We start from the raw sequence: 25,274 nt of genomic DNA on the forward strand, positions 1-25,274 counted from the left end.
AATGAAGCCCTGATAGGGTTGAAGCCTGTCATTACCGCAGTATAAATCTTTAGTAGTAATATAAGTTACAACATGACACTTTTAAACTCCAGACTATGTCACTGACAAGGTAGTGAAGGTTTTAGAATGTTGTGCTTTCTGAGTTAACAAACCTATCTCTTTGCTTATCAATATAAATGTTTGGATTCAGTCCATGAGTTAGAGTTTTTATTTTATTTAGCAATTACTTTGCTGTTATCCAGTCTACCAAAGATGTTTTCTCCTTATATAAAATCCTGAAGTTGGAAAATTACAAAGCTTCTACCTTTACATTCTGGAATACAATATATTTTTTGATCTTTGCTAGGATTTTATTTCTGTTCTGTGTGATGAGACTTATATCAGGAAGATATCAGAAGCATGCTATTTCCCTCATAGGGGATCTATTGCTGATTATGAGCCAGTGCTGGTAATCTTTCTCTGTCATTCTGCTTCCCTGCCATAGTGTCTCTCTGTATTGATATTCAATACCACCTAGGAGTTCTCATCCAAATTAATGTTTAATACTTGTGCCAAGGTTCTTCTTATGAATTCATTTGTATTTGATCCTTCCACTCCTGCTGGGACACATGGGTGTTAATTGCTTTTCTCTGCTTTTGTCATTTCCAAATATTTATTCTTATTTTGTTTTTGTTATTTCCAAATGTTTCTTCTTTCTGGACCTGCCTAGTTATATACTGATTTAAAAGATTGTATTCCTCTGCTTCTCTCCTCCCTTGTCATAACCTAGACCCCATTCTTAGAATCATAGAAGATTAGATTTGGAAGAGCCCTCGGGAAGTCATCTAGTCCAGCCCCCTGGCTCAAAGTGGACCAACACCAAATAAATGTTTTCAAACTTGCCTTATAGTTCTCCTTTGTGTCAAGGGCATTATCCTTTATATGAGATGCCTACCCAATGCTATAAGTGTCCTGACATAAATTACAAGACCACAAGTACTAATTACCATCCAAACCTCATATCAGACAAGTGACAATCCTCTTGACCATTTCTACAAAACTCTCCAACCTCTCAAACAAACCTAATCCCCTTTCCTGCATCATTAATTTTCAAAGATGGGAGTATTTGTTCACCTATAGTGAATGTATTAATGGGACCAGATTAAAAAAACACTAAGGGTATGTCTACACTACCCCCCCGAGTTCGAACTAGGGGAGGTAATGTAGTCATACGGAGTTGCAAAGGAAGCCCGGGATTTGAATTTCCCGGGCTTCATTTGCATAAAGCCGGCCGGCGCCATTTTTAAATGCCGGCTAGGTTGGACCCCGTGCCGCGCGGCTACACGCGGCACGGGGTCCAACCTAGCCGGCATTTAAAAATGGCGCCGGCCGGCTTTATGCAAATGAAGCCCAGGAAATTCAAATCCCGGGCTTCCTTTGCAACTCCGTATGACTACATTACCCCCCCTAGTTCGAACTAGGGGGTAGTGTAGATATACCCTAACTCTAATTACATATGTTCCTATGATTTGTAACTGTATTACAGTACTTATTTCCTCTCTGGATATAGGGCTTATTTTTTGTTTCTGTTATTTCTTCTTTTGTTGCTTGCAGATGTCATTGTGATTGTTTTCAATGATGGGTTCAATTCATTTCAAAACGTTCTAAGAGAACATTTTTGTTCACAATGCTGCTTAAATGTTATACTGCAGAGAAAGATAAAATAGCCAGTGTTTATCATTCATTGTAAGAAATTTAGCAAAGCTTTCATTGTCATTACGCAGTTCCTTACATCTGATCTCAAACAGAAGAGATGTGAGGCAATCTGTGAAGGAATACTATGGCTAATATGTCCCTCTGCCCACTTTTTTCGGAGAGTGAGAGTATATAACTACCATCTCCTAGTTTACCTTTCTTAGACATAATACAACATATTCCAAACCCATTACTCTGAAAACAGTGTTCAAGAAGGAGCCTCAGCTCCCAAAAGGACCAAATAGAGATGCTGCAGTACATCTAATATGGGAGGTGCCCTTTGGGACATAATTATTCCCCCACTCTCACTTGCTTCATTTGTTCCAGATTTATCATCCACGCTGATTGAAGCCTGTACAGGTGGGCAATGTTTCCTCTGCACTTATTAAATTGGTTAAACTTCAGAGAAAAAAAACGAGGCCAATCAATACCTGATTAAACACTAGAAATCTTCCCAGAGGTAGGGATGTTAAATTTAGTTTAATCAACAAATTGACTAGTTGCTGGAATTTCCATCTATTAGTCGATTAGTTGATAAGCATGGGGAGCTGCAGCAGGATTAGCTCCTGGCCCTGGGAGCTAACTCCACTGCACTTCTGCTTTTTAAATGTATTAAGAGCTGTCAAGCTCTTAATACATTTAAAAGGCTGAAGCTCAGCATGGGGGACCCAGTATGTGCTCGGACAGCTGATTCCTGGCTTGCTCCAGGTCCCCCCTAAGATTTGATTTAAATAGATATTGGATAGATAGATGTTGGAAATGAGTGTTACAGATTTGAAAAGATTCCATATACTCTTCAATGAATACTGATAATGGATAATTGTTATTCAGTAGATAAAGTTTATTAGGGGTCTGTGGCCCCTGCTCGCTATACTCACCAATCCCCCTCTCTGGGGATAGGTGGACCTGGCTCTCCTTGCAGCTGCCGGTCTCCCCTGAGGCTGCAGGAGACCTGGCTCTCTTCCTCTGACTGCAAGGGGGGAGGCAACATGTCCCCCATCTCCTCCTCCATGACAGAGGAGGCCTCAGGGCTCCATCCCCCCTCCGTGAAAGGGGAGAGTGTGTGGTTCTGTCCCCCCCAGGAGGGGAAAGGGTGTGCTGCTCTACCCTCCCACATGAGGGGAGAGGGCACGTGTGAAATTGAAATTTCAATTTCAACTACTACCTCCGCTCCCATGAGGGAGGAGGGTGCGTTGCTCCGGCCTCCCCCTGAGAGTGGGGGAAGCCATATGGCTCCCACCCCACTGCAGTACAGGGTAAGGAGGTGCTGAGAGAGAGGGAGGAGGCAGGGTGGCTGAGGGTGGAGGGAAGGGTTATGGGATGCAGAGTGATGCAGACCAGTAAGTGCTGTTTGTCTGGTGAATGTTCAGTTTCTTTGTCAATGCCCCATTTGTGATTTTTTTTTCTCACTGGGGTTTGTCCATTTTGCTTTCTGCATAATGTTTTTCACTTCAACTAAACTTGAGTGCAAGTCCTTTCTTTCCTTGCTTTTTTCATTTCAGACAGAACTCTCAGAAAGATCAAATTGTTAATACATTTTATAGTACGTGCTTTAGCATTTGTTGCAGAAGAAATTAACATAAATCTTCTGCTTTTCTGGATTAGCATCCCAAGATTCTGTGGTTTCATTAGTGGCATTCCTCGACAATTGGAGAGAGAACATTTACAGATTTTAAAAGTCTATTCTAATTTTCCTATCCACTGTAGTCCTGATACCTTGCTGTGGAATAGATATATAGTACTCATTTTTATACTATCTTACTAACCTACCTGTATAATTAAAAGTTAAGCAAGTTTCATAATACATTGCAGACCTTTTGGTCAAAAGATCATAATTCACTAATGACCTATAAAAACAGAGCAATGAAATAATATCCTTTAGTCGCTTTCAAGCTTTTCTCCTTCTTAGTAATGACTTTCAGCTAGGAATGTTCCCTGATTAATCAGTAGTTAGTCCTTTAAATGTCAGCTGCTTTTGTCTAAAATGTCAAGTTCAAAGTTTTCCTCTTATAGTGGCCCACTGGAAGAAGGTCTTTATGAAGTTTAGAATGGAAGAACCCATAAAGATCAAGAAATTTGAGTTGCAAGGTTTAGAACATAAATCTCTTTGGGAAAATTGAATTGTTTGTCATGTATAAATTGATAAAAATACCCTGCTGTAATGACAAGCACACTTAATTCATTCTGGTCTATACTAGAGAGTTATTTTGAAATATGCCCCCCCCCCCCCCCCACACACACACTTATTTCAAAATAATAAGTGGAGTGTCCACACTTCCAAGACTGTTGTTTTGAAATAACAGGATGGTTATTTCAAAATCTGTACTCCTGCCTTCCTTGAGGAATAATCTTATTTCAAACAGTTAGGGTATGTTTACACTGCACAGCTATTTTGAAATAAGCTATTCTGGAATAGCTACTCTACAGGGAAGCCTCAAAATTAGTCTGAGGTACGCTTCCCTAATGTACACATGGTATCTCAATTTAGAGCCCCAGAAGACACTGGGGAGGAATAACTTAGAATGGTGCTGATCAGACGCTATTTCAAAATAGCAGCAGTGGAGCATGTACACACGCCTTATTTTGAAATAGCTATTTCAGAATAGACGTTATTCCTTGTATAATGAGGTTTACAGATTTCAGAATAAGCCATCCGTTATTTCAAAATTATTTCAAAATAATAGAATGGTTGTGTAGACACTCAGGGTATGTCTACACTAGTCCCCTAGTTCGAACTTTCAAATGAAGCCTGGGATTTAAATATCCCTGGCTTTATTTGCATGTTCCCATCCGGTCACTGTTTTTAAATGCCACTAGTCCAGACTAACTGCCCGCAGCTACACGTGGCAATTAAATGGTAATTCGAACTAAGTCCTTAGTTCGAATTACCTGTTACATCTCATTCCAGGCTACCACTGAGGCTGGAGCTCCATGTCCACCACTGTGCCACCCATCTCCCTGCCGTGCAGCTCATCCCACCCCCTCACACACACACTGGGTTCCCGGCTGATTTGCTGGTGCCCCCTTTGGCACTCCTGCCCCACCTCCAGACCTCCCTGTTCCTGGGCTCTGTGGTCCAGGAGCATCTGTGGTCCAGCAAGGATGTTGCTGGATCAGGCAGTCCTGATTAATGGAGGTACAACCTGTAATATTAGAGAACCTAGCTCCTCTCATGGATGTCTTATGCCTCTATTCTTTTGACCATGTCTTATCTTCTTGCTTCATGGATGCAGACAGTCTTAGGGGAACCATTTTTTATGGGTAGTTCCATATCTAGAATTTTAACATGAAACAGTCTTGTGTTGTTCCAGTGGTTACTGAATTTAATAAACAGGAAAAATAAATAATTCTTCACCTGTTTGTTCCACATGTAATCACATTTACTTCATTGGAATTACACCAAGGGTAAGACTATAGAGTTAGTCCCAAAATAAGCAGCAAATGCTTAGAGAATATAAAATTGTTAGCTTTCTCAACTATATTTGGCACAGTTATATATATCATCACTTGTCACACCTGTGTTCACCTTCAAAGAGGCAATTGGGATTGTAACAATAGACAGCAGTAACCACTATAGATAGGAGAAATCAAGGAAATAATGTCTGAGTCATGTTTTCTCATACATTACTTTCTAAACAATCCCATCATTAGGCTATTTCTTTTCATACTTAGTTTTTGCTTCAAGATGATTTATGTGTGTGAAGAACTGACCAAATCCTTTCTGAGATTTGAAAACATATAGTTGCACTTGTTACTTTAAATATTACATATTAATTGTTGTTAAGGAATATTATACTTAAGTGGGGCATGCTGCATTGAGGCTGTTACATTATTTATATGCCTCCCAGGAAACCAAGCACAAAGGTGACTTTTGTATTCCAACTGAGGCTTTTATATACAATAATTTAGCAGAAATAAAGGCTCTGGTCCCATAATGCTATCTGTGCCTGTGGACCTTCACCTTCATGTGGATCCCCAGTGGACAAGAGTCCACCTGCATTGATCACTTTAGGATCAGAGCCACAGTTTGGAGAAAATCTGTTCAATATTTTTCAGTGATGAAAAGTTAAATTATTAAGCTAAAATCTTTTCAGCCCTATGATTTAGACTGCTTCAAAGTTAATGTAGTGTAGGACATTGATCTGTCTTAATAGCTGAATAATCTCAGGGAATGTCTATACTACAGATGCTACCACTGCACAGCTGCAGTGTCACAGCAAGATGCTTCCCACATCAAAAGAAGAGCTTTTTTTCTGTCAATTAAGATAATTCATCTCCCCAAGTTGCTGTAACTAGATTAATGAAATAATTATTCCATTGACTTAGCCACATCTATCCTCGGAGTTAAGTTGACTTAACTCTGGCACTCAAAAATGTGAATTTTTCACACACACACATACGTGGAATGATGTTGCTATTTCATTTTAAATGTTAATTGTGGGGCCATCCTCACACTTGAGAATATTTCAGTCAGTGTTTTAAGGCATGTGAAGGAGCAGAAGTGGAATTCAGGTGTCAGCTTGAACATGTCATGACTGGACTCTTGAGTTCTTGGTTACTCCACCTTAATATTAAAATACTGCTATTTTTTCTTTTCTTTTTTCACCCATAGGATATATTTAACTTGTTAACAGTGCAAGGTCTGTGTTCAAATTGACTTACATTGTTTTGAAAAAAAATAAGTTCGACTCTGAGGTTATTTTAGCTGTGCAGCCCTATAGATTTTGAAATAGGGCTGCTGCTAATCCCAACAGAGTAAACATGAATGAACTTTTAAAACAAAACAGACATTTTAAAATAGACTGGTATATAAGGTTTTTGATGCATAATGAGTAAAATAATTTATATTTTTAACAGTACAGCCTCAGATAATGCATCTTAAAAATGAAACCACATATGAGAATGGCCAAGCGACATTGATATGTGAAGCAGAAGGAGAACCTGTCCCAGAAATTACTTGGAAAAGAGCCATCGATGGAATAACTTTTTCTGAAGGTGACAAGGTAAAACAGCTTTTAATGTGTGTTTCTAGAGGAGCAGACATAGAAAGTCTAAATAGGTATTGTCATGATAATCCTCTTTTTTTATAAATAGAAAACTAATGTAGAGAAAGATTAATTGGCTTCTATTGGTTCTGGAGGATACTTTGTATATAAGGTAATAGCACTGTAGCATGAACATTCTAACATTATAAATGAAAGTAATGGAAATACTAAACAAAATATATTTTCAAATTACTAAAATGGGAACTGTGAAAAATGACAGCTAAAGCTTAGGAAGTGTCCCCTTATTTTGGGTTCTTTAATTTCTTGACATGTAGAACCCAGTTTTTAGAAGTTCTGTTCTCTCACAGCTTTAGCTGGAGCTTTAGGTGCTCAACAGTTCTGAAAATGAAGACATATATGTCCAAAGCTGGGGACCCAGCAAGTGAGGTAGCCAGAAGAAAGGAAGTTTCTGAAAATTTTTGCCTAAGCCTTTTGGTTCTTTACTTAGCTATTCCTTTCTCTTCATTCTTCTCTTTTGTTCCCAACTATCCTTGATAAAGCTCAGAAAAACTCCTCACCCCACCATAAATGGAATACATTTGTTCCCATGTTTTCACAACTGAATGGGGTAGGGAAGGATAAGGTTAGTTGAATGTAAACAAAAACATAAACAAATTACTGTTATTTTGGTAATAAAAATTGTACAGAAGGGAGCAGCAAAGAGCAGAACAGAATTAGAAAAAAGGGCATAATTTTGTCCCTAATTAAGTCAAAAGCAAAATTCCAGCAGATTGCAATAGGAACAGAAGAAGGGCCACAAAAGGGGACTGAGTTAAATATTTAACCATTTCCCTTTCAGTGGTGTCACAACGCTATTTGCTTTCTGGTATTTTTTTTTCTTTTTTCATGTATATTTTGGAGTTTCTCTGCTTCATTTGAAGGGAAAGAGATGACATCTTGATTGGTGGCAAAAATGAGACTATCGAGTACAGGAAGCAGAGCAGATGGTTTGTAGTAGCCTCTCAGGTTAGAGATATTTCCATGTTCATAGTACCATTACTGAAAAAGTAAGGTTACGTCTACACTGGCATCCCTTCTGGAAAAGGAATGCTAATGTAGCACGTTGGAATAGGCAAATCCGCGGGGGATTTAAATATCCCCCGCGGCATTTGCATTAACATGGCTGCCGCTTTTTTCCGGCTTGGGGAAAAACTGGAGAAAAGCGCCAGTCTAGATGTTATTCTCCAGAAAATAAAGCCTTTTTCGGAGGATCTCTTATTCCTATTTGAAAGGCTTTATTTTCCGGAGAATAACGTCTAGACTGGCGCTTTTCTCCGGCTTTTCTCCAAGCCGGAAAAAAGCGGCAGCCATGTTAATGCAAATGCTGCGGGGGATATTTAAATCCCCCGCGGATTTGCCTATTCCAAAGTCTACATTAGCATCCCTTTTCCGGAAAGGGGTGCCAATGTAGACACAGTCTAACTGTTCAGTGATTCTGCCAGTCAGATTCTCCCAGAGCCAAATAGGGTACAGGGAACTACTAAATGAAATAAAAATGCACATTTTTGCCTCCTCAAGGGTCTAATAAAAAGTTTAAGGAAAATAATGGAAAGACTTTCATTGAGTTCAAATGGACTTTGCTTAAGGCCCTTCATTTACTTCCTGAATTCTGAGTGGCTGAGATAATTCCATTTTTTAAAAAATCCCATAACGATGAATATTTGCCCTCATATATATAATTTTCTATCAGCATTTTTGAGACGTATAAATTAAAATAGAAGAGAGAAACCAACTGAAAAAATTTAGGTTGAATTTTGCCGATAATAATAATCTTCTATTGCATGTACAAAGGAAAAAATTTGAGTTAAAGAATGTGAAAGGTTCTTCTGGTGTTGCAATATACCTTAGGACAGCTTTGCCATGTTAATCACAGAACTCGAGTAAATACCATTAATAGCTTGACAATTTTTTCTGCAATCTGCACTAAGCATTTCCCTATATTTCACACAGTTTTATGCTCTCCATGCAATTGTGTAGAAGTTTAAACCTTCTCTGTGCATCGGTATTGATCCTTGTTACACTTCTCTTTCTTTTTTGATTGTGCATCAAACTAAAAAGGTAGTGCTGAGCAAACTACAAACTCAGTTCAGCTGCTTTTTGTGTGCTTGACACAGTGCACATAAAAGGTCAAAAGAAATGAGAATCGATAGGGTTATGCAATTGCCTTTTGGTCTTACCAGTGTATGTTCCTCTTACTTCGTTTCTTGCTTATCTGGAAACATTTGATGGGGATGAGAATTAGTCATCAGTTTGGAAACTGAGCTATGCAGTCTGGAGTTTACTTATATTTTCCCCAACTCACTTGCACCTAAACGTTTTTTCAGTGGTGTGCTGAAAACTTCATAAACAACAGTGTCCTCTTTGTAGCTGTTTACATGGACATTCAAACTGTATCTAAAAAAGGGAGTTTATTTTTTTTAAAAGAGCATTTAAGACTACAATACTTGGAAGTCCAAAATGAAAAATTATGATAATTCTGACATGAATAGCACAGAATATGAAATGTCTGCAATAATTCCTGTACTGTCCTCAATAATTTATTGTTCAACATTATGGGTATTTATTTATTTATTTAGTCTGTTCAGGAACCTGTAAGTACTTACTTACTGCAAGTAAAATGAGCCTATTCTGTTACAATTCTGTTATGTCTAAAAACTAATATTGGAATACATTTCCCCAATGCATATTATAATTTTATTAGTAAATTCTAATTCCTTTGAATATCTATCTATCTATCTATCTATCTATCTATCTATCTATCTATCTATCTATCTATCTATCTATCTATCTATGCATTTTAGAAATGTGTATCTGTCTCTCTATCCATCTGTGAGTGTGTTTAAGAACTTTTCCTAAATGGTAACAGCTAAGACCACCAGATTTGCTATGCAGCTTCCTCTTATAACTTAAAGCAAGGTCAGCGTTTGGTTATGCCAGGGTAATAGGATGTGTATGGAAAGCAATTGTTACATATCAAATGGAAAGGGAGGAGTTTCATAACAAGGACAGTTATACTCATGCATGACCACACATGGGCAGTAAGCATCTTATCGAGCAGCCACTGGCTGGCAACATAGGCCCTCTACCCTGGCCTGCCCTAGGGAGCAGCTCCTAGATGCTGTGAGGCCCCTACCACTCCTGGGCCAGCCCCAAGGAGAAGCTGGTGAGCGGGGTGTGCAGCTCCCCCCATCTCCTGGGTCGCTAATGGGGAGAAGCCAACTGGTAGGTTATGTCTTCCTGCCCTTCCCCCACCCCCCACTCCTGGGCTGAGCTTGGGGAGAAATCAGCGAGCAGGGTACACCACCTGCCACTCCAGGCTGGGCCTGAGGAGAAGCTGGCAGCCAGGGCCTCCTCCTCTTCCCCTGAGCCTCCCACACCCTCCCCTGAACTTCTGCTAGCCCACTGCCCTGACTCCTTTATCCCCACACCCTTCCCTGAACCTCTTCTTACACCCAAACCTAACTCCTGCAAGCCCCATCTTCTTCCCTAGCCCCTCCTCATCTCCAGCCCTGACACCCACATCCCAAGCTCCCTGCCCTGAGCCACTCCTCACTCCCAACCCTGACTCCTGCACTCTCCCACACTCCTAGACTTCCGCCATAAGCCCACCACATCCCATGCCCTTGCTTTGACATCCACGAGGGGTAGAAGCCTAATCCGAACTAGCTAGTCCGTGCCACGTGTAGCCGCGTGGCACGGGGTCCGAACTAGCTGGCATTTAAAAATGGCGCCGGCCGGCTTCATGCAAATGAAGCCCGGGAAATTCAAATCCCGGGCTTCATTTGCAACTGCGGATGACTACATTACCCCCACTAGTTCGAACTAGCAGGGTAGTGTAGACATACCCTTGGACATATATTGCTGTGGTATGGTCTCTGCCATATCTTTAAGCATGTCAGTTCAACATTCGCAAACTGTGTGCCCAGGTATCCAAGTTACATTTCTCTCACATTTAAAGACTCTAGCTAATATGTCTCAAATGTCTCACATTGTTAGAAAGTGGGACACTGAGGCTGTTAGTATTATTTATTTCAAGTTTGCTCTTTCCTTCCTTTGAAAATGATAGTAGGTTATCATTAACCAGTTTAGCCTATACTAGAAAAGTAGTATATTTGGCTACAGATTAAAATCTCTCAATATAGAGTATCATTGTTTCTTTTAGTAATATTTGTCATATAAGTCATCAGTTTTTCATTATTAAAGAATAGAAAGATGCTACTGTTTTTGGGGGCTTTTTTATTTCACCAAGTTTATTTGCTAACAGATATATAATGAATGAGATTGCAAGCCTTCTGGGCTAAAAACATCAACTCTGTATAGGCTAGAATGTGACTTTTGGGTAATAGATGTTAATTTGCTCTGCTTGTTCCAATTCATCCTATTAGTTGAGCTAAAAATGAATGAGAAAATTATTTTTTTCAGTACTGACTCATTTACTATTCCTTTTCAACAATAGCAAGAAGAATACTGGTACATGCCATATATTTGTTTTTTTCTGGATCTGGTGCTTTCCTCTCTGGCAGAATGTAATCTTAAAACAAAAAGTTACAAAGTAGGGGGTGGTTTTTTTTTATCTTTTTTAATTTGATCCACTATTCTGCCATGGATGGAATTTTGACTTTTCTTCAATAGGTTTTTTTTTTCTTCTAATCTGATTGATTTCTCTCTAAGGAGACTGAGAGAAATCTTGACTACAAGCCCAAAAAAAGCTTTTTCAAAAGAGCTCTTTTGAAAAAGCCTCTTTTGAAAGAGATCCTCTAGACAGCCACAAGAGTTTTGAAAAAAGCGATCCACTTTTTCGAAAGAAAGAACCCAAGCAATTTTGACACACTCTTTGAAAAAGCCCTGTTTGCGTTCAAGAACACCTTTTTTCGAAAGAGCTCTTTCGAAAAAAGGTGTTCTTCCTGGTAAAAATAGGTTTACCAATTTTGAAAAATTGCCATGTTCTTTTGATTTAATGTCAAAAGATCACGACAGCAGTCTAGATGCAGGTGACTTTTTTTTTTAAAAGGCCACTTTTTTTGAAAAATCTCAGTAGTCTAGACACACCCTAATTGACAACAGATATTTGCAAATGAATTAAAAATATGAAGATTGCTCAGCATTTCTCATTTAGATGAATTATCTTGTTGAAAATGAGTATGAAAACCTCTTGTTCTGCATTTGCAATTCAAATGTAGGTCCTAAAAGTTTCTGAATGTATCATGGGGAAATTTACAACTGTAGATTCCATCAGTAATATTTAGAAGCTAGAGTATAAAAATGTTTTTAATGGGGAAGCATACTCATATTAAAATTTCAAGAGCACAATGTGTGTTATATAGATATAGATATGAATATGAATATGAATAATTATTCCAAAATATTGTTTATTTAGCATACTACACAGATATTTAGGACCTGCTCCAAAGCTGATGGAAGATGATGAAAAGAACTCAAATTGAGTTAACTGGGTTTTGTATAAGGCTCTTTTTTTAAATAGATAAGACTATATTTTGACAAATGTCCTTAAACATGTTTGTGTTCAATCTATTAAAAGTAATTTTTTAAAATATTAGAGTTGGCGATGAATTTGGTCTTCATACATATATTTTTAAGTTTAAAATTCTGTTAAGAGTGTCAAATCTATTTCCTCAAACTTTATTGCAGACCTTTGCTTTCCCTTTAATTCAGTCCTGTTTTGCAATTACAGTTACTTAGTTAATAATTGCAAAAGCCATACTCTTGTGATACATTTTTATTTTGCATTCAAATATGTAACTGGATTTTTCAAAGTATGTAAATAGACCACTACGATTACTATGAATCAGAATTTATACATATGTTACATAGTACAATTAAAATATACTGAGAAATCAAATGTGGTCCCTTTTTAACTCCTCAGCTTGTATATTTGACCAGAACATTCAAGAGGACCCTTGAAGGTATGTGTGGGCAAGCAGTAATGAGGCCTATGATGTCTATGAGGCCTGTGGTTTTCTGCCTATCTCAGATCTTTTAAGACAAAAGGGGAAAAAAAACCTCACCAATCTCTTATAAAACAATCCAATTGGTATGTTTCACAATATCTGTCGGACTTCAGACATGGAGAGAGTCCAAATAATCTTCTTCAATCTTAAATTAACTATCTTAAATATCATAGGATTTGTCACTTTAAAACTTATATTAATTGTTATATTAATAGTTAAATGAGGTTTATTTCCTTTTTTTTTAGTTTTTATAACTTTGAAATTAAACAATGTGTTATGTATACAAAAAGGGTTACATAACACAAGAATTAGGCAGAAATCATTTCAATTCATATGAAAGACCCTGAAGATTTAAAATGTTTATTACTCATAGTATCATTCAGTTGCATGACAACAACAGAAAATGTTCATTCAAAAGAACTATCAAAGAAAATAAGGATAGTCCCTCAGAAGCTGTGTACTTAAGACACCAGCACCTACTTATATATGTGTGATGTAGCTGAAACTTTTCAGAATTGTAAACATGTGTTTTAGGCTTAGGCAGATTTTATCTTTGGAATTCTTTGGGATTCTGTGGATCTGATATTAATTTTGGCAAGGTGTAAGTTACACCTTTTTATATGGACCAGTCAAAACCCCTCCATTTGAGCTCAGGACACTGACCTGTTTTGATGACTTGTCCTGAGAGTTTGATGGATCTTTGAACTTTTATGCAGCCTAGAGAGGAAAAGGATTCAAATACCGCTTATTTTATGTTTTAGTAGACCTTGATACAACTCTTTTATCTCCAGCTGTGAATATATAGTGGTGCCTTAATGCCTTCTGCCAGATTTGCTTTCACAGATCATCTTATTTTATAGAATTTTTTTTACAAAAAGAAATGATAGCAAATATTCTGCACTGAAATATTGATTGCAAATGTTTAATGTTGAGTTCAAATAATTGTGATGTAAATATATTTGAAGTCTTATGCTGCTTCTATGCAGGAGGTGAGGACAGGTTATGTTGCTTTCACCATCATAACATCTGTGAAGGCAGAACTGTTTCAGCTGGTACATTATTGAGTTAATCTGATTTCCTGACATTCAGTTACTAGATTAATTTTTTCTCTCTAAAGAATTTTCATGCTACATTATATATCCCATGACTCCCATTAGTCTACATCCCAGACTAAGCAGTTGCATATCAGAAAAACAAGTCAATATTTTGAGGAACAAAGGCTGTTTATTTTAGCATTGGCTAATTTGACTAAGTTTCTGAAAACTGCAGGAATGACCATAGCAGTGATCTACTTCTAATGAAAAATCAAGATCTTTGGGCAATAGTGGTTCTTCTAGGGCCTGTCTGCTCCACAGCAAGTTGGCTGCACAATAGCTCCTCATCAGGTTTATAGATACCTGTCCCAACCACTGCATACCAGATGGGACACATAGCCAGAATGAACTATCAGAAATGAGCAGTGTTAAGAGGTAATCACTGTAAATCCCCATATGTGTAAACAAGATGGCAAATGTACACCCCCATTCTCTTGTGGAAATTTATATATCCTGGTTTTGCGTGGGTTCAGTAGTTCCAGGAGACACAGAACTGAGAATTGTATAAAATTGCTCTAGTGAAGGAGTCACATTTGCTCACTCTTAGAACTGACATGAGACTTTCACCAAGAGGGAGTGAAGTATTTAAATCAGAAGTTGAGGACTTCAGTATCACAGCCAGAGGTTAGGGATCTATCACAAGAATGGATGGGTGAGGTTCTGTGTCTTGAGAAATGCATGAGGTCAGACTAGATCACTCTGGGTATGTCTACACTACAGAGTTAGTTCGAACTAACGGAGGTTAATTCGAACTAACTTTAATAGGCGCTACACTAGCGCTCCGCTAGTTCGAACTTAATTCGAACTAGCGGAGCGCTTAGTTCGAACTAGGTAAACCTCATACCTTAGTTCGAACTAGGTAAACCTGTGTAGACCCTTAATTTGAACTAGTGGGAGGCTAGCCCTCCCCAGGTTTCCCTGGTGGCCACTCTGGCCAACACCAGGGAAACTCTACGCCCCCCTCCCGGCCCCGGACCCCTTAAAGGGGCACGGGCTGGCTACGGTGCCCGTGCCAGGTGCAAGCCTGCCAGCACCCAGCCAGCAGACCCTGCACCTGGCATGGATCGAGCCATCCACCCGATTCCCCCCAGGCCTCCCCCTCTTCCCGGGACCAGGCTGGAGGCTCCCGGGAGCTTACCCGGGACCGCAAGAGGCGGGCACCCACCTGGGCTTGTGCGGACATCGTGGACCTCGTCCACGATCTCCGCACTAGGCACAGGAAAGTGGCCGGCTTGGGCAGGAGAGCTGCCAGCCTGGCCACCCAGGAGCAGGTGTGCATGAAAATCAAGGGGGTCCACTGAGACCCCCGACCCTGAGCCCTGAGCTTACAATGGCCGTCCTGGGTCAGACCAAAGGTCCATCTAGCCCAGTAGCCTGTCTGCTGTCAGCAGCCAACCCTAGGAACCCTGGAGGGGATGGACCGAAGACAGTGACCAAGCCATTTGTCTCGTGCCATCCCTCTCCAGCCTTCCACAAACCTTGGGCAGGGACACCACTCCTACCCCCTGGATAATACCACTCCATGGACCCAACCTCCATGACTTGATATCACTTCCCTTTAAACTCTGTTCTAGTTCTAGCCTTCACAGCCTCCTGCAGCAAGGAGCTCCACAGGTTGACTCTTTGCTTTGTGAAGAAGAACTTTCTGTTACTAGTTTGAAGCCTGCTACCCATTCCTTTCCTTTGGTGTCCTCTAGTCCTTCTTTATGGGAACTAATGAAGAACTTTTCTGTATGCACCCTCTCCACCCAACTCCTGCTTTTAGAGACCTCTATCCTGTCCCCCCTCCGTCTCCTCTTTTCTAAGCTGAGAAGTCCCAGTCTCTTTAGCTTCTCTTCATATGGGACCTGTTCCCAACCCCTGATCATTTTAGTTGCCCTCCCCTCTCCCAGCCACTCTCTTCCCCTTTCCCACCTCCTTTTCCCAGTCTCCCCCAGTTTTGTTCAATAAAGACAGATTCCATTTTTGACCACAATTGTCCTTTATTTTGTACATCAAGAAAAGGGGCTAGGGAAGGGTAAGTGGAAGGAGGTGAGGGAAGAATGGGGTACGAGCCCCCGATGGGGAGGACTGGGCTGGCTCTGCGGGCTTCTGGGGGTGGAAGCTCTCCTGCCGACCCCCAATTGCTCCCTCTCCCCAGATGGCAGCCTGCGGCAAGTGCAGCCGGGCTGATGGCCAAGTGGTGTGATGTGCCCAGTGTGGGCACTCAGGGCACTCCAAGCCAGGACTGGTTTTCAAGCGGGGCACCCCTGAGAACTGTCTGTCCGGGGTGGGGGTTGGGTCCCTTTAAGCGCAGCCCTCGGCTAGCCTGAGACAGCATCTCCATGCTCTAAGTCCTCCTCTGATGCCCTGCCGGCACTGCTTCCGGCCAGCCTTAAGCCCTGTTCAGGGTCCAAAACGCTAATTCGAACTAGTTTTTAGTTCTAGACGCATTAGTTCGAATTAGCTTAGTTTGAATTAACTAATTCGAACTAACTCTGTAGTGTAGACATATCCTCTGATGGTTCCTTCTGTTCTTAACATGTGTGAGTCTAACCATGCTGGAAAAGGTGAAAGACTTTGAAATCTAGCAGTTTCCATATGGAAGATGGGTGCCAACTGGTAAGGCAGGCATACATACAAGTTGGTCTTTGATTTCAAGTTATGTTTTATCTTTAATGTTATTCTAAATAATTACTTAGCTTTATGGAGACATGTTGTCATAGCTCTTGGGAGATAACAGGATCAGAACTGCTGAAGTAACATTAAGCTTCCTAAAGTGATAATAAAGAAGGGTAGAATAAATTGCAGCTTACATCCATCTTGTACAGGGAGAGGAATGTGGTTTCCCTCCCCAAAAGAGGTGACAACTGGAGGGCAGATAAATGTGTGGGGTTTCTCTCAAGGAGGATGCTAGGGTCAGAGATGCAGTGACCCCAAAAGTAACTTGATATTTATTTCTGACGAGATTACATGTTTGGTAGGTAAAGGTAATAATCTAATGCAGGGGAGAGCAAACTTTTTTGGCCCCACGGTTACATCTGGGTGCAGAAATGTTATGGAGGGCCATGAATGCGAGTGTCACCAAGATGAGATAGGAGGACTCTATGGGATATTGCAAGGGGAGAGGGGCTCTACAAGAGCAGTCCATGACACAAGCAGCCAGGGTAAGTCCTGGTAATATTTATATAGTAAGTCCCTGAAGAGTTCCCTGCACTCTGACTTTGCTGCCTAAAGTCATCATGGCTGGCAACATGGCCATCATTCCACCCAGACACTGGAGGAATTGAGGCTGTAGAGGAGAGGGGACAGCGGGGAATGGCTGAGGGCTGACCTCCTTGGGCAGCCAGATCACTAAGCTGTTGTGCAAAAGGGCTCATGTGATCTTTGGATAAATCAATAGTAATAAACAGGAGTAGATAGTTTCTATTACCAATGTATTTGGAATTGGTGTGACTCCAATTTGGTTGTCCATCACTGAATAAGAAAGTTGAAAAATTAGAGACAGTTTGGGTAAGAGCCATGAGAATGAGTAAAGGATTGGAAAATATACTTTCAGAGGAAAGACTCGTATAGCTCAATCTCTTTAGCGTATTGAGAGAAAGTTAAGGACTGATTTCACCCCTATTTATAAGTGCTTAAATGGGAACCAGATATCTGGTAATAGAGGGCTCTTCAAATTTGCAGATAAAGGTATAACAAGCTTCAATGGCTGGAACCTGAAGGGAGACTTAAAATAAGGCACATTTTTTAACAGTAAGTAGAGCTGACTGAGAATTGTTCTGTTGACTTTTTTTCATTGTGTAATACTCATTTGTTGAAACCAAACCTTTTGTGGAAGCACAAGTTTCCATAAACATTTTGTCAGAAAAGGATTATAAAGTCCAGGATGGAATTTAGAAAGAGAAAAAAGCCAACCTGCCCAGAGGTAAGAGTATTCATTTAAACTTAGGGAAACCCAAGTGTAAGTCTTAGGGCTGCATGATTCAGAGCAAAGATTTGATCCTGGTTCTCCAACATGCCAGGTGAGTGCTGTGCCTCCAAGCTGCGGAATTAATGTGTGTGTCTGTGTGCCAATGAATATTTATGCAAGGAGGAATAGCTCCAGAAGGAGAAACTGAGACAGAGCAGGGACTTTGAACCTGAGTTGTCCATATTTCCAATGGGCTCTAGCCACTTGGGTGTTTTCTGAGGTTTGTGATTCTCTCTCTTTTCATAAAAAGCTATTTATTTGGACGTTGCCCCACTTGAATTTGTTTGACTGGTCTTTAAAGTTACATAAATGTAATGTTCTTACATTATGTGAATTCGTTATAAATATGAATGGATATATCCTATCCGTTTGCATTTAATCCTTCTTCTAATGTGCTAAATATACATGGAATGGATGTTGTCAAGTACTTTTTATAGTTTGTAATATTTCATGTAATGTTTTCAATAAAGTTCTAGAAGCTTGTAAAATATTTTTTTTTCTCTGTGTTATATGCAGTGCTTCAGTGTTCATGTTGGTCCCAGGATATTAGTGAAACAAGGTGGGTGAAGTAATATCTTTTATTGGACCAACTTCTATTGCTGAGAGAAACAAGATTTCAGGCTTACACAAAATTATTCCTTAGGATTTGTATACACTACAAAATTGCATAGACCTAAATTATGTTTTGCCACCATAGTAATTAAATCATTTTTGCAGCTCTTTCTGTCAGCTGTGCAGGTCCTCACCAGAAGCACTTGCACTGATGTAACTGTGAATGTGGAACACTGTAGGTCCCTTTCTGAAAGGCAACAATGGTCAACGTAAGCCACACAGCATCTACACTGCTTTTATGTCTACCTAACTACATCAGCCAAAGTGCTGTGCCTCTCAAAAAGATGGAATTATTGAGTTGGCATAACAGGCGTGGTACATCAATGGGAGTGACATTTTGTTGTAATGCTTACAGAGTTAGGTAATGTGTGTTGCCTTACGGTATAACAGGTACATTTGTGGGGGGAAAGAGGGTACATAACGAAAGAGAACAAATCATAGCTAAGGGGGTGGGGGCTAGTGGGTAATACATTATTAGATAATAAACCATAAATCCATCCAGTGCCAGTTTACACAATAAACAGCCTACACCAGCTTCCCACCCTTCTTCTCCCAGCTAGGAAGGTGTTAACTAGCCACTTTGCCTAGAATGGGCTCTTAGAATATGTGTTAACTACTTGTGCTAAACAGTCTAGTTCACCTTGTGTGACATTCTGTATTTGTCTACACTGTAATTAGACTTCTGTGACTGGCCCACTCCCATAAGCATGGGAAGTAGAACTGTGAGGCGGTGGGGTTATTTCAGCACCCCGAGGCTTTGGACCCAACATGGTCCCACACAGGAGTTCAACTCACCAGCCCACACCTAGAGGCTCTGCTGCTATTTGTGTTGCCAGCTGCAGGCTGCTGACCACAAGCCCCAGGATTTTGGCTGCCGGCCCCTCTGCTGCTTCCCAGAAGGTCTGCTGAAGCCCTGGGCTTTGGTCACTGGCCCTAGTATTCTGTTCTAGGCCCTGACCCTAGGCTCCACAGTCATTCATAACTGTGATGAGGGGAGTGAATGGGGTTAGCGGGAGCCAACCCACAGGATCCTAGAGTCTGGCCTACTGCCCAAACTCAGACATCTAAACTGCAGTTAAACAGCTCCTTACCCCTTGCTCCACAAGCCTATGTCTTCTGATGTGTGCTGCCCATGGGTTTTAAATTGCAGTGTAGACATACCCATTAAATACATTTTTGGGACTGAAAGAGATCTATGTAATCTTGAAAGCTTGTCTCTCTGATTAGCAAAAGTTGGACCACTAAAAGATATTACCCCACCCATTTTTAATTTCTACAAATATAGGTTTTTCTGTTACACTAACAGAGAATGAAATTAACAGATTTTAATTTCTAAGTTTGTTTTATTCACCAAAACCTTCTGTTATATCCGTAAAGCATGGAAATTAATGTTAGTTAATTGCTGCACAGCAAAAAACACAATAGAACAAACGTATTATTTTGTAGACTTCTTTGTAAGCACCAGCCATTTTATGTGCCAATGAATTTGAAATAGTTTTCTAATAGCTATTGTTTCTTCAGATTAGGTGGTTAAAGTAATACAATGGGTATGAGAGAGGAGACATGAGATCATGTACTGTAAGACATCACCCAGAAAGTTCTGAAATATGTAGCCTTTCAGAGTTTTATCTACTGTAAGAGTCTCTTTTTAATGTGGGAGCTGTCATATAGCAGACCAAGTGCAAGACTGGGAGTGAGGGAACCTGGGTTATGTTCCTGACTTTTCCCCTCTTTTGCCATATGGCCCTGTAAGTCACTTAAATATTTTGTGCATCAGATACCTTGTTAGTAACATATAAAAAACCTTTGTGAAATGGTTTGAAATGTATACATAAAACAGCACTATATAAGAGACGAATAATTCCTTTTTAAGCTTTATCTTTGCTCAGCGTACCAATTTCCTATAAAGCTGGGTTTTGTTGTTGTTGTTAAAAAACAAACAAATAGTATAACAGTGAGGAATCTGTGTTTGCAATATCCTTGTAGAACCTCATACTATAAGGGGAATTTGCCCTTTGATACCACCAATATTTTAGTGGGTACAAGTGAGTTTGGTCTTTGGATATGTAATTCCCTACCCATGTACATATGCTTATGGCTACAATTAACATACCTATCATAGGTGTGTACATATACATGTAGTGAAGAATTCCTTATCATGCCATAAGAGGGTATAAAAGTAATATAATAGCATTTAAAACATAGGTAAATTAGACTAAATTTAAAAGAAAAAAAACTTTCTGAAACAGAGCACTACATTTTAGAATATTATATAAAGACAAGTATTTGAAACTCCATCCCTTATAACATTAAAAAATAAATTAAGCAGTGAACTAGAACGCGTACTGTGAGAAATGATCTTATATTGGTAGGAGGGTAAGGCAAGTGACCTGACAGTTTTTTTTAATTTCATCTTCAATTTATATAATTCTCTGGTTCTACAAACTAAGTGCAAGTACTTGTAAGGAGGTGACAATTGTATCATAGGTGAGGAAATTAATGGTATGTAACACTCTTTAATTCATTGCAGCTTGAGCTTTAACATATCTCTCTGTACATTACAGGAAGCGGATATTAATTTATTGTGTTAAGACCAACACAGAAAGGATTGTAATATTCAGCCCCCTCCCCCCCCCCAAAAAAAGATGAGTTAAGAAAAATATCCAGCCTTAATACTAGATACAGTTATGGTGTTCACAGTTCAAGATGGATTTGGGTAAACTGGAGAAGGTTCCAAGAACATCCACAGAAATGATTAAAGGATTGTAAAATATGCTTTGTAGTGACAGACTCCAGGAACTCGATCTATTTAACTCAATCTATTAAAAGAGAAGTTGAAGAGGTAACCAGGTCATAATCTATGAGCACATACATGAGAAACAAAAATTTGATACTAGAGGTCAACAGTCTAGCAGGCAAAGGTACAACAAGATTCAATGGCTGGAAATTGAAACTAGACAAATTCAAACTTGAAGTAAGATGTCATTTTTAACAATGAAGATAACTGACAACTTACCAAGTGTTGTGGTTTCCATAAATGTTAAGCTGAGATTTGAATTTTTCCCCCCTAAAAAACAAGCTCTAGTTCAAAGAGGAATTAATTTACAGGTGTGTCTTCTGATCTGTCTTATAACTGGAGGTCAGACTTGATGATGCAATGGTCCCTTCTGATTTTATTTTAATTGAAAATTTCTTTGGTTTTCCATTATTTATCATAATCATAAAATTTAATTCCCTTTTTATAGCAACATAAAAGAAGGAAAAGTGTTATGTTAGTATCATCTTCATATTTACATTGAAAATGTAAACAATCCTAGAATACAGGTTGAACCTCTGTTAACTGGGACTCTCTAGTCCAGCAATATCCATAGTTGTTCCAGGACCAGAGAGTCCCATTAGAAGTCTGGACTTCCCTCAGCTGGGCTGCTTGGCACGTCATAGCCGGGATGCTTGGAATAACCCAGTGGGCTGCCTGGCTGGGCCAGTAGTCCAGCATGTCATAGTGGGGCTGCTAGGGCAGCCAGGAGTCCAGTGCATAGGGAGCTTGGCTTGCAAGGAAGGAGGGAGGACTGGCAGGGCAGCAGGACTAGTGGAAGAGGACTGGCAGCGCTGGGGGGGGGGGAGGGGGAGAAGGATAGTAGAAGGGGGACAGATTTACCTTCCCTGGTCCGTCAAAATCCCTTATCTGGGATCATTCAGGGAGATCCAACCTGTATTGCTATGAATATGTGCAGACTAAATTTATGCAAAGGAGTTTTGTTTAACCAATACATTTCAGTGTCTCCATTTGGAGTTATGTTCTGTTGATCAAATACATATTTTTCTATATCTGCTAATTTTAGAAACCTGCAAATTCATAAGCATAAAATATAATGACTCTGTTTTGGAGTTTTTATACTGTAGCAAGTAAATAGTATTTTAGCAGATATGTTGATTCTGAAAACATATTGCCAGTATGAAAAAATGTCTGGTTACTTAGATCCAGATGTTTCAACACTTACTTTGAGTAGAATTTTATGCCACAGTTTCAGTTATTTCAGTGAGACTACTCATATCGTAAGCATTTACTCAGTGAGTGTTGGTAGCATCTGACCCTTAAAAACTATTTTAGATATTTGATCAATTGAAATAACTTTAAGACTCATAGAAAATTTTCTAACCAAGAATTAGTGAAGTGACAGGCCAGTTTATTTAACAGAAGTACTTGGCTCATGTAAAGAATCCTATGGTTTTTAAATAAATTACTAGTCCATACTCATTTTGTAATTGTCACTATTTTTGAGTATTGTATTTGTTAAAATACCAAATCAATCAAACAGTATTACAGGTGAATCATTAACAAATGGGGAGGAGTGTTTCTTAAACTACTTTTTTTTTTACATCCATGTAATTCACACATGAACAAGCACATTCTTTTGAGAGTTAAGTAACTTTGTTCCTAGAGTTTGGAAAGCTGTAGTACAAAAGAAGCTTTATGCTAATATGTGAGACACAAAAAAGAATAGCATATAATGAAATGAAATAAACTAAACCATGGTAACATTATCTGCAACTAAAGTTAATTTCAGTATTGTGAAACTTGGCAATTTTGCTTAGGGTATGGGTACACAGCAGTGTTATTTCAAGTTGGGACATTTTGGTTATCCTTAGAAGTCTCTGGTCCATTTTGAAGTAGTAGATGATAAATCCAAATTACCTAGGGTACGTCTACAACACAGTGTTATTTTGGAACACAGTGGAATTTCTGAAATAACTTAGTGCACATCTACACTATAAGCCTTTATTTCAAAATATTGTTGAGTTGGAGGACTTCTTACTCCGACTCATGAGAACCCTTATTTCATGAGGAGTAAGGGAAGTTAAAGGTGGAGTGTTTTTCCTTCAGCTTCCTGCTGTGTAGACAGCGTCAAAAGCTGAATTAAGATATTTCGACTTAAGCTACACAGTTGACATAGCTGAAGTTACGTAGCTTAGTTTAACTGTAGCCCAGCTCTGTAAATGTACCCTTAGTGAAGAGTTCATACAAACACTCTCTTCAGTTCACTTGTTGTATTTCTGGTGGTTAGGCTGAATAAGTTACTATTGCTTCTTTGAACTCCGTTCAATAATAAAAAGTCTCTGTGAATCTCATGGACTCTAGTTCTTTAATCAGGTTGATCGTAGAAAATTGTAAAGAAGTCATGTTTATTTAAACCATCAGAATTCCACATCAGCTTTCTATGCTGCTAAGATGCAAACTCTCCCTTTCAACATGGGATAGCATTCAATAATGTTGTAAGCAAAGATGACTTCTGTTTAAATGAATGGGGAGTGCATCCACTTACACCACTGCTGAATCTTGCCCATTGACTCCACCCAATATGATTATTATATATAGCACATAGGGAATTTACAGTGATGATAAATATACTGAATTGAAGATGCCGAGGACATATTCTACAGTATTTTTTACATTGGGTATGGGCCATTTTGTTTTGTCATCTAGGAGGGAGAGCGTTGCAACTCTTGCAAATGTAATATGAGTTGGGACCTTACTACAGGAGGTCTCATGGCAACATGTTAAATTCCTCACTGTATATGATTTACAGGAAAAGTAGAAAATGGTGAACGGGGCTATATGCTAGAAGATTGAGTTCTAGTCCTAGTACTTTTTGAACACTTGGTTAAAATTTTCTGCTCTTCACAATACTTTAACTAAGACTTTATATTACTATCTTTAGGGCACTAATTTTCATTTACCCATTTTACAGGTAAGATAGAGAGTTTTCACTGGGAAGCTAAAGATAACCTTGTGACTAGAACCCAGGCTTCTGACATAACATAACTAAGTCTCATGTGCTTTGCCACATTACTTTTTAGCAGAACCATAATGATAAATGCACTAACACAGTTTGGCTCTTTGTCGTGTTCTACTGGCTCAATGAATTTCAGAGGTCTGAGGCTATTACTGTCTCCAGACTAGCGCATGCCATTCTTTACTGCAAACAGTGTCAGGTCAAGATTTTACAACCAGAGATCCTGCATTCAAACCATGGAAATGATCCAAACGAGAGTGAGATTGTATATGGCCGCTGTTATAACTGGAACACACTTTGTTCCCGCAGTCAGGAATAAACATCAGAAATGCTGATGCCCAACATTTTATGTCTAAAGATACTTGACTAACCCACATAAAAAGGCTGTTGCTGGATCTCTCAACATGGGCTCTTCCACATAGTATATAACAGCATGAGGTTTTTTTGCACACAAGTTATTCTTATACATCAACTCCCCACTACTGGCACCTGGATCCTGGCTGCTCTGGAAATTAGCTCTTTCCAGATACTGTGACCTCCTTGACAGCCTCTTGATCCGTTGTCTCTCTTACTCTAGAAGTTGCATTTTCCTCTTTGTGACATGACCCTCTAGCCAGGTCACTGCATGGTTTCCCCTTCTGGGGCGTCAAAATAGTTCAGTGTAGCTGCCCCAGATCATCTGCTTTCTGTCATTTGGTAAACGCTCTTTGCCCACTTGGCCAGAATGGGAACACTGGCCTATGCTCTGCTCCAGGCACCAACTCAGGAGTCCTCTCTTCAGTAAGGAAGGATTTGCCCTATCCCATATCTTGGTGCCTTCCCTGGGACTTTTCTGGCTTTCCTCCTTCTCAGAATTTGCCAGTCTCCCAATTGCCTGCTGTCAGGCTGTAACTGGAAACTACCTATCTCTAGCCCAAATACACATCCCATCTCCACTGGGAGTGACTACACATTTGCTCCCTTCTGCTCTCAGCTCCTGAGCTTCATTAAGGACTCTTTATGCAAGCTTAGGAAGCTATCAATTGCAGAGGACTGCTATCACACCACTGAGAAAGGAGCAGAAGGCTTTGTTA

The 25,274-nt window shown here is 39.6% G+C and overlaps 1 protein-coding gene across 2 annotated transcripts in view; it reads left to right on the top strand.

Annotated features, from left to right (window-relative positions):
• Positions 1-25,274, top strand: part of NCAM2 (neural cell adhesion molecule 2) — a 547,839-nt gene that overhangs the window by 330,211 nt on the left and 192,354 nt on the right. For both annotated transcript variants that reach the window (XM_075910051.1, XM_006128839.4), the window contains exon 8: positions 6,592-6,737. In XM_075910051.1, the coding sequence (XP_075766166.1) occupies positions 6,592-6,737 (146 nt within the window). The remainder of the gene's footprint in view (positions 1-6,591; positions 6,738-25,274) is intronic.

The sequence above is a fragment of the Pelodiscus sinensis genome, chromosome 1 (assembly GCF_049634645.1).
Source record: "Pelodiscus sinensis isolate JC-2024 chromosome 1, ASM4963464v1, whole genome shotgun sequence".
NCBI classification, from domain to species: domain Eukaryota; kingdom Metazoa; phylum Chordata; order Testudines; family Trionychidae; genus Pelodiscus; species Pelodiscus sinensis.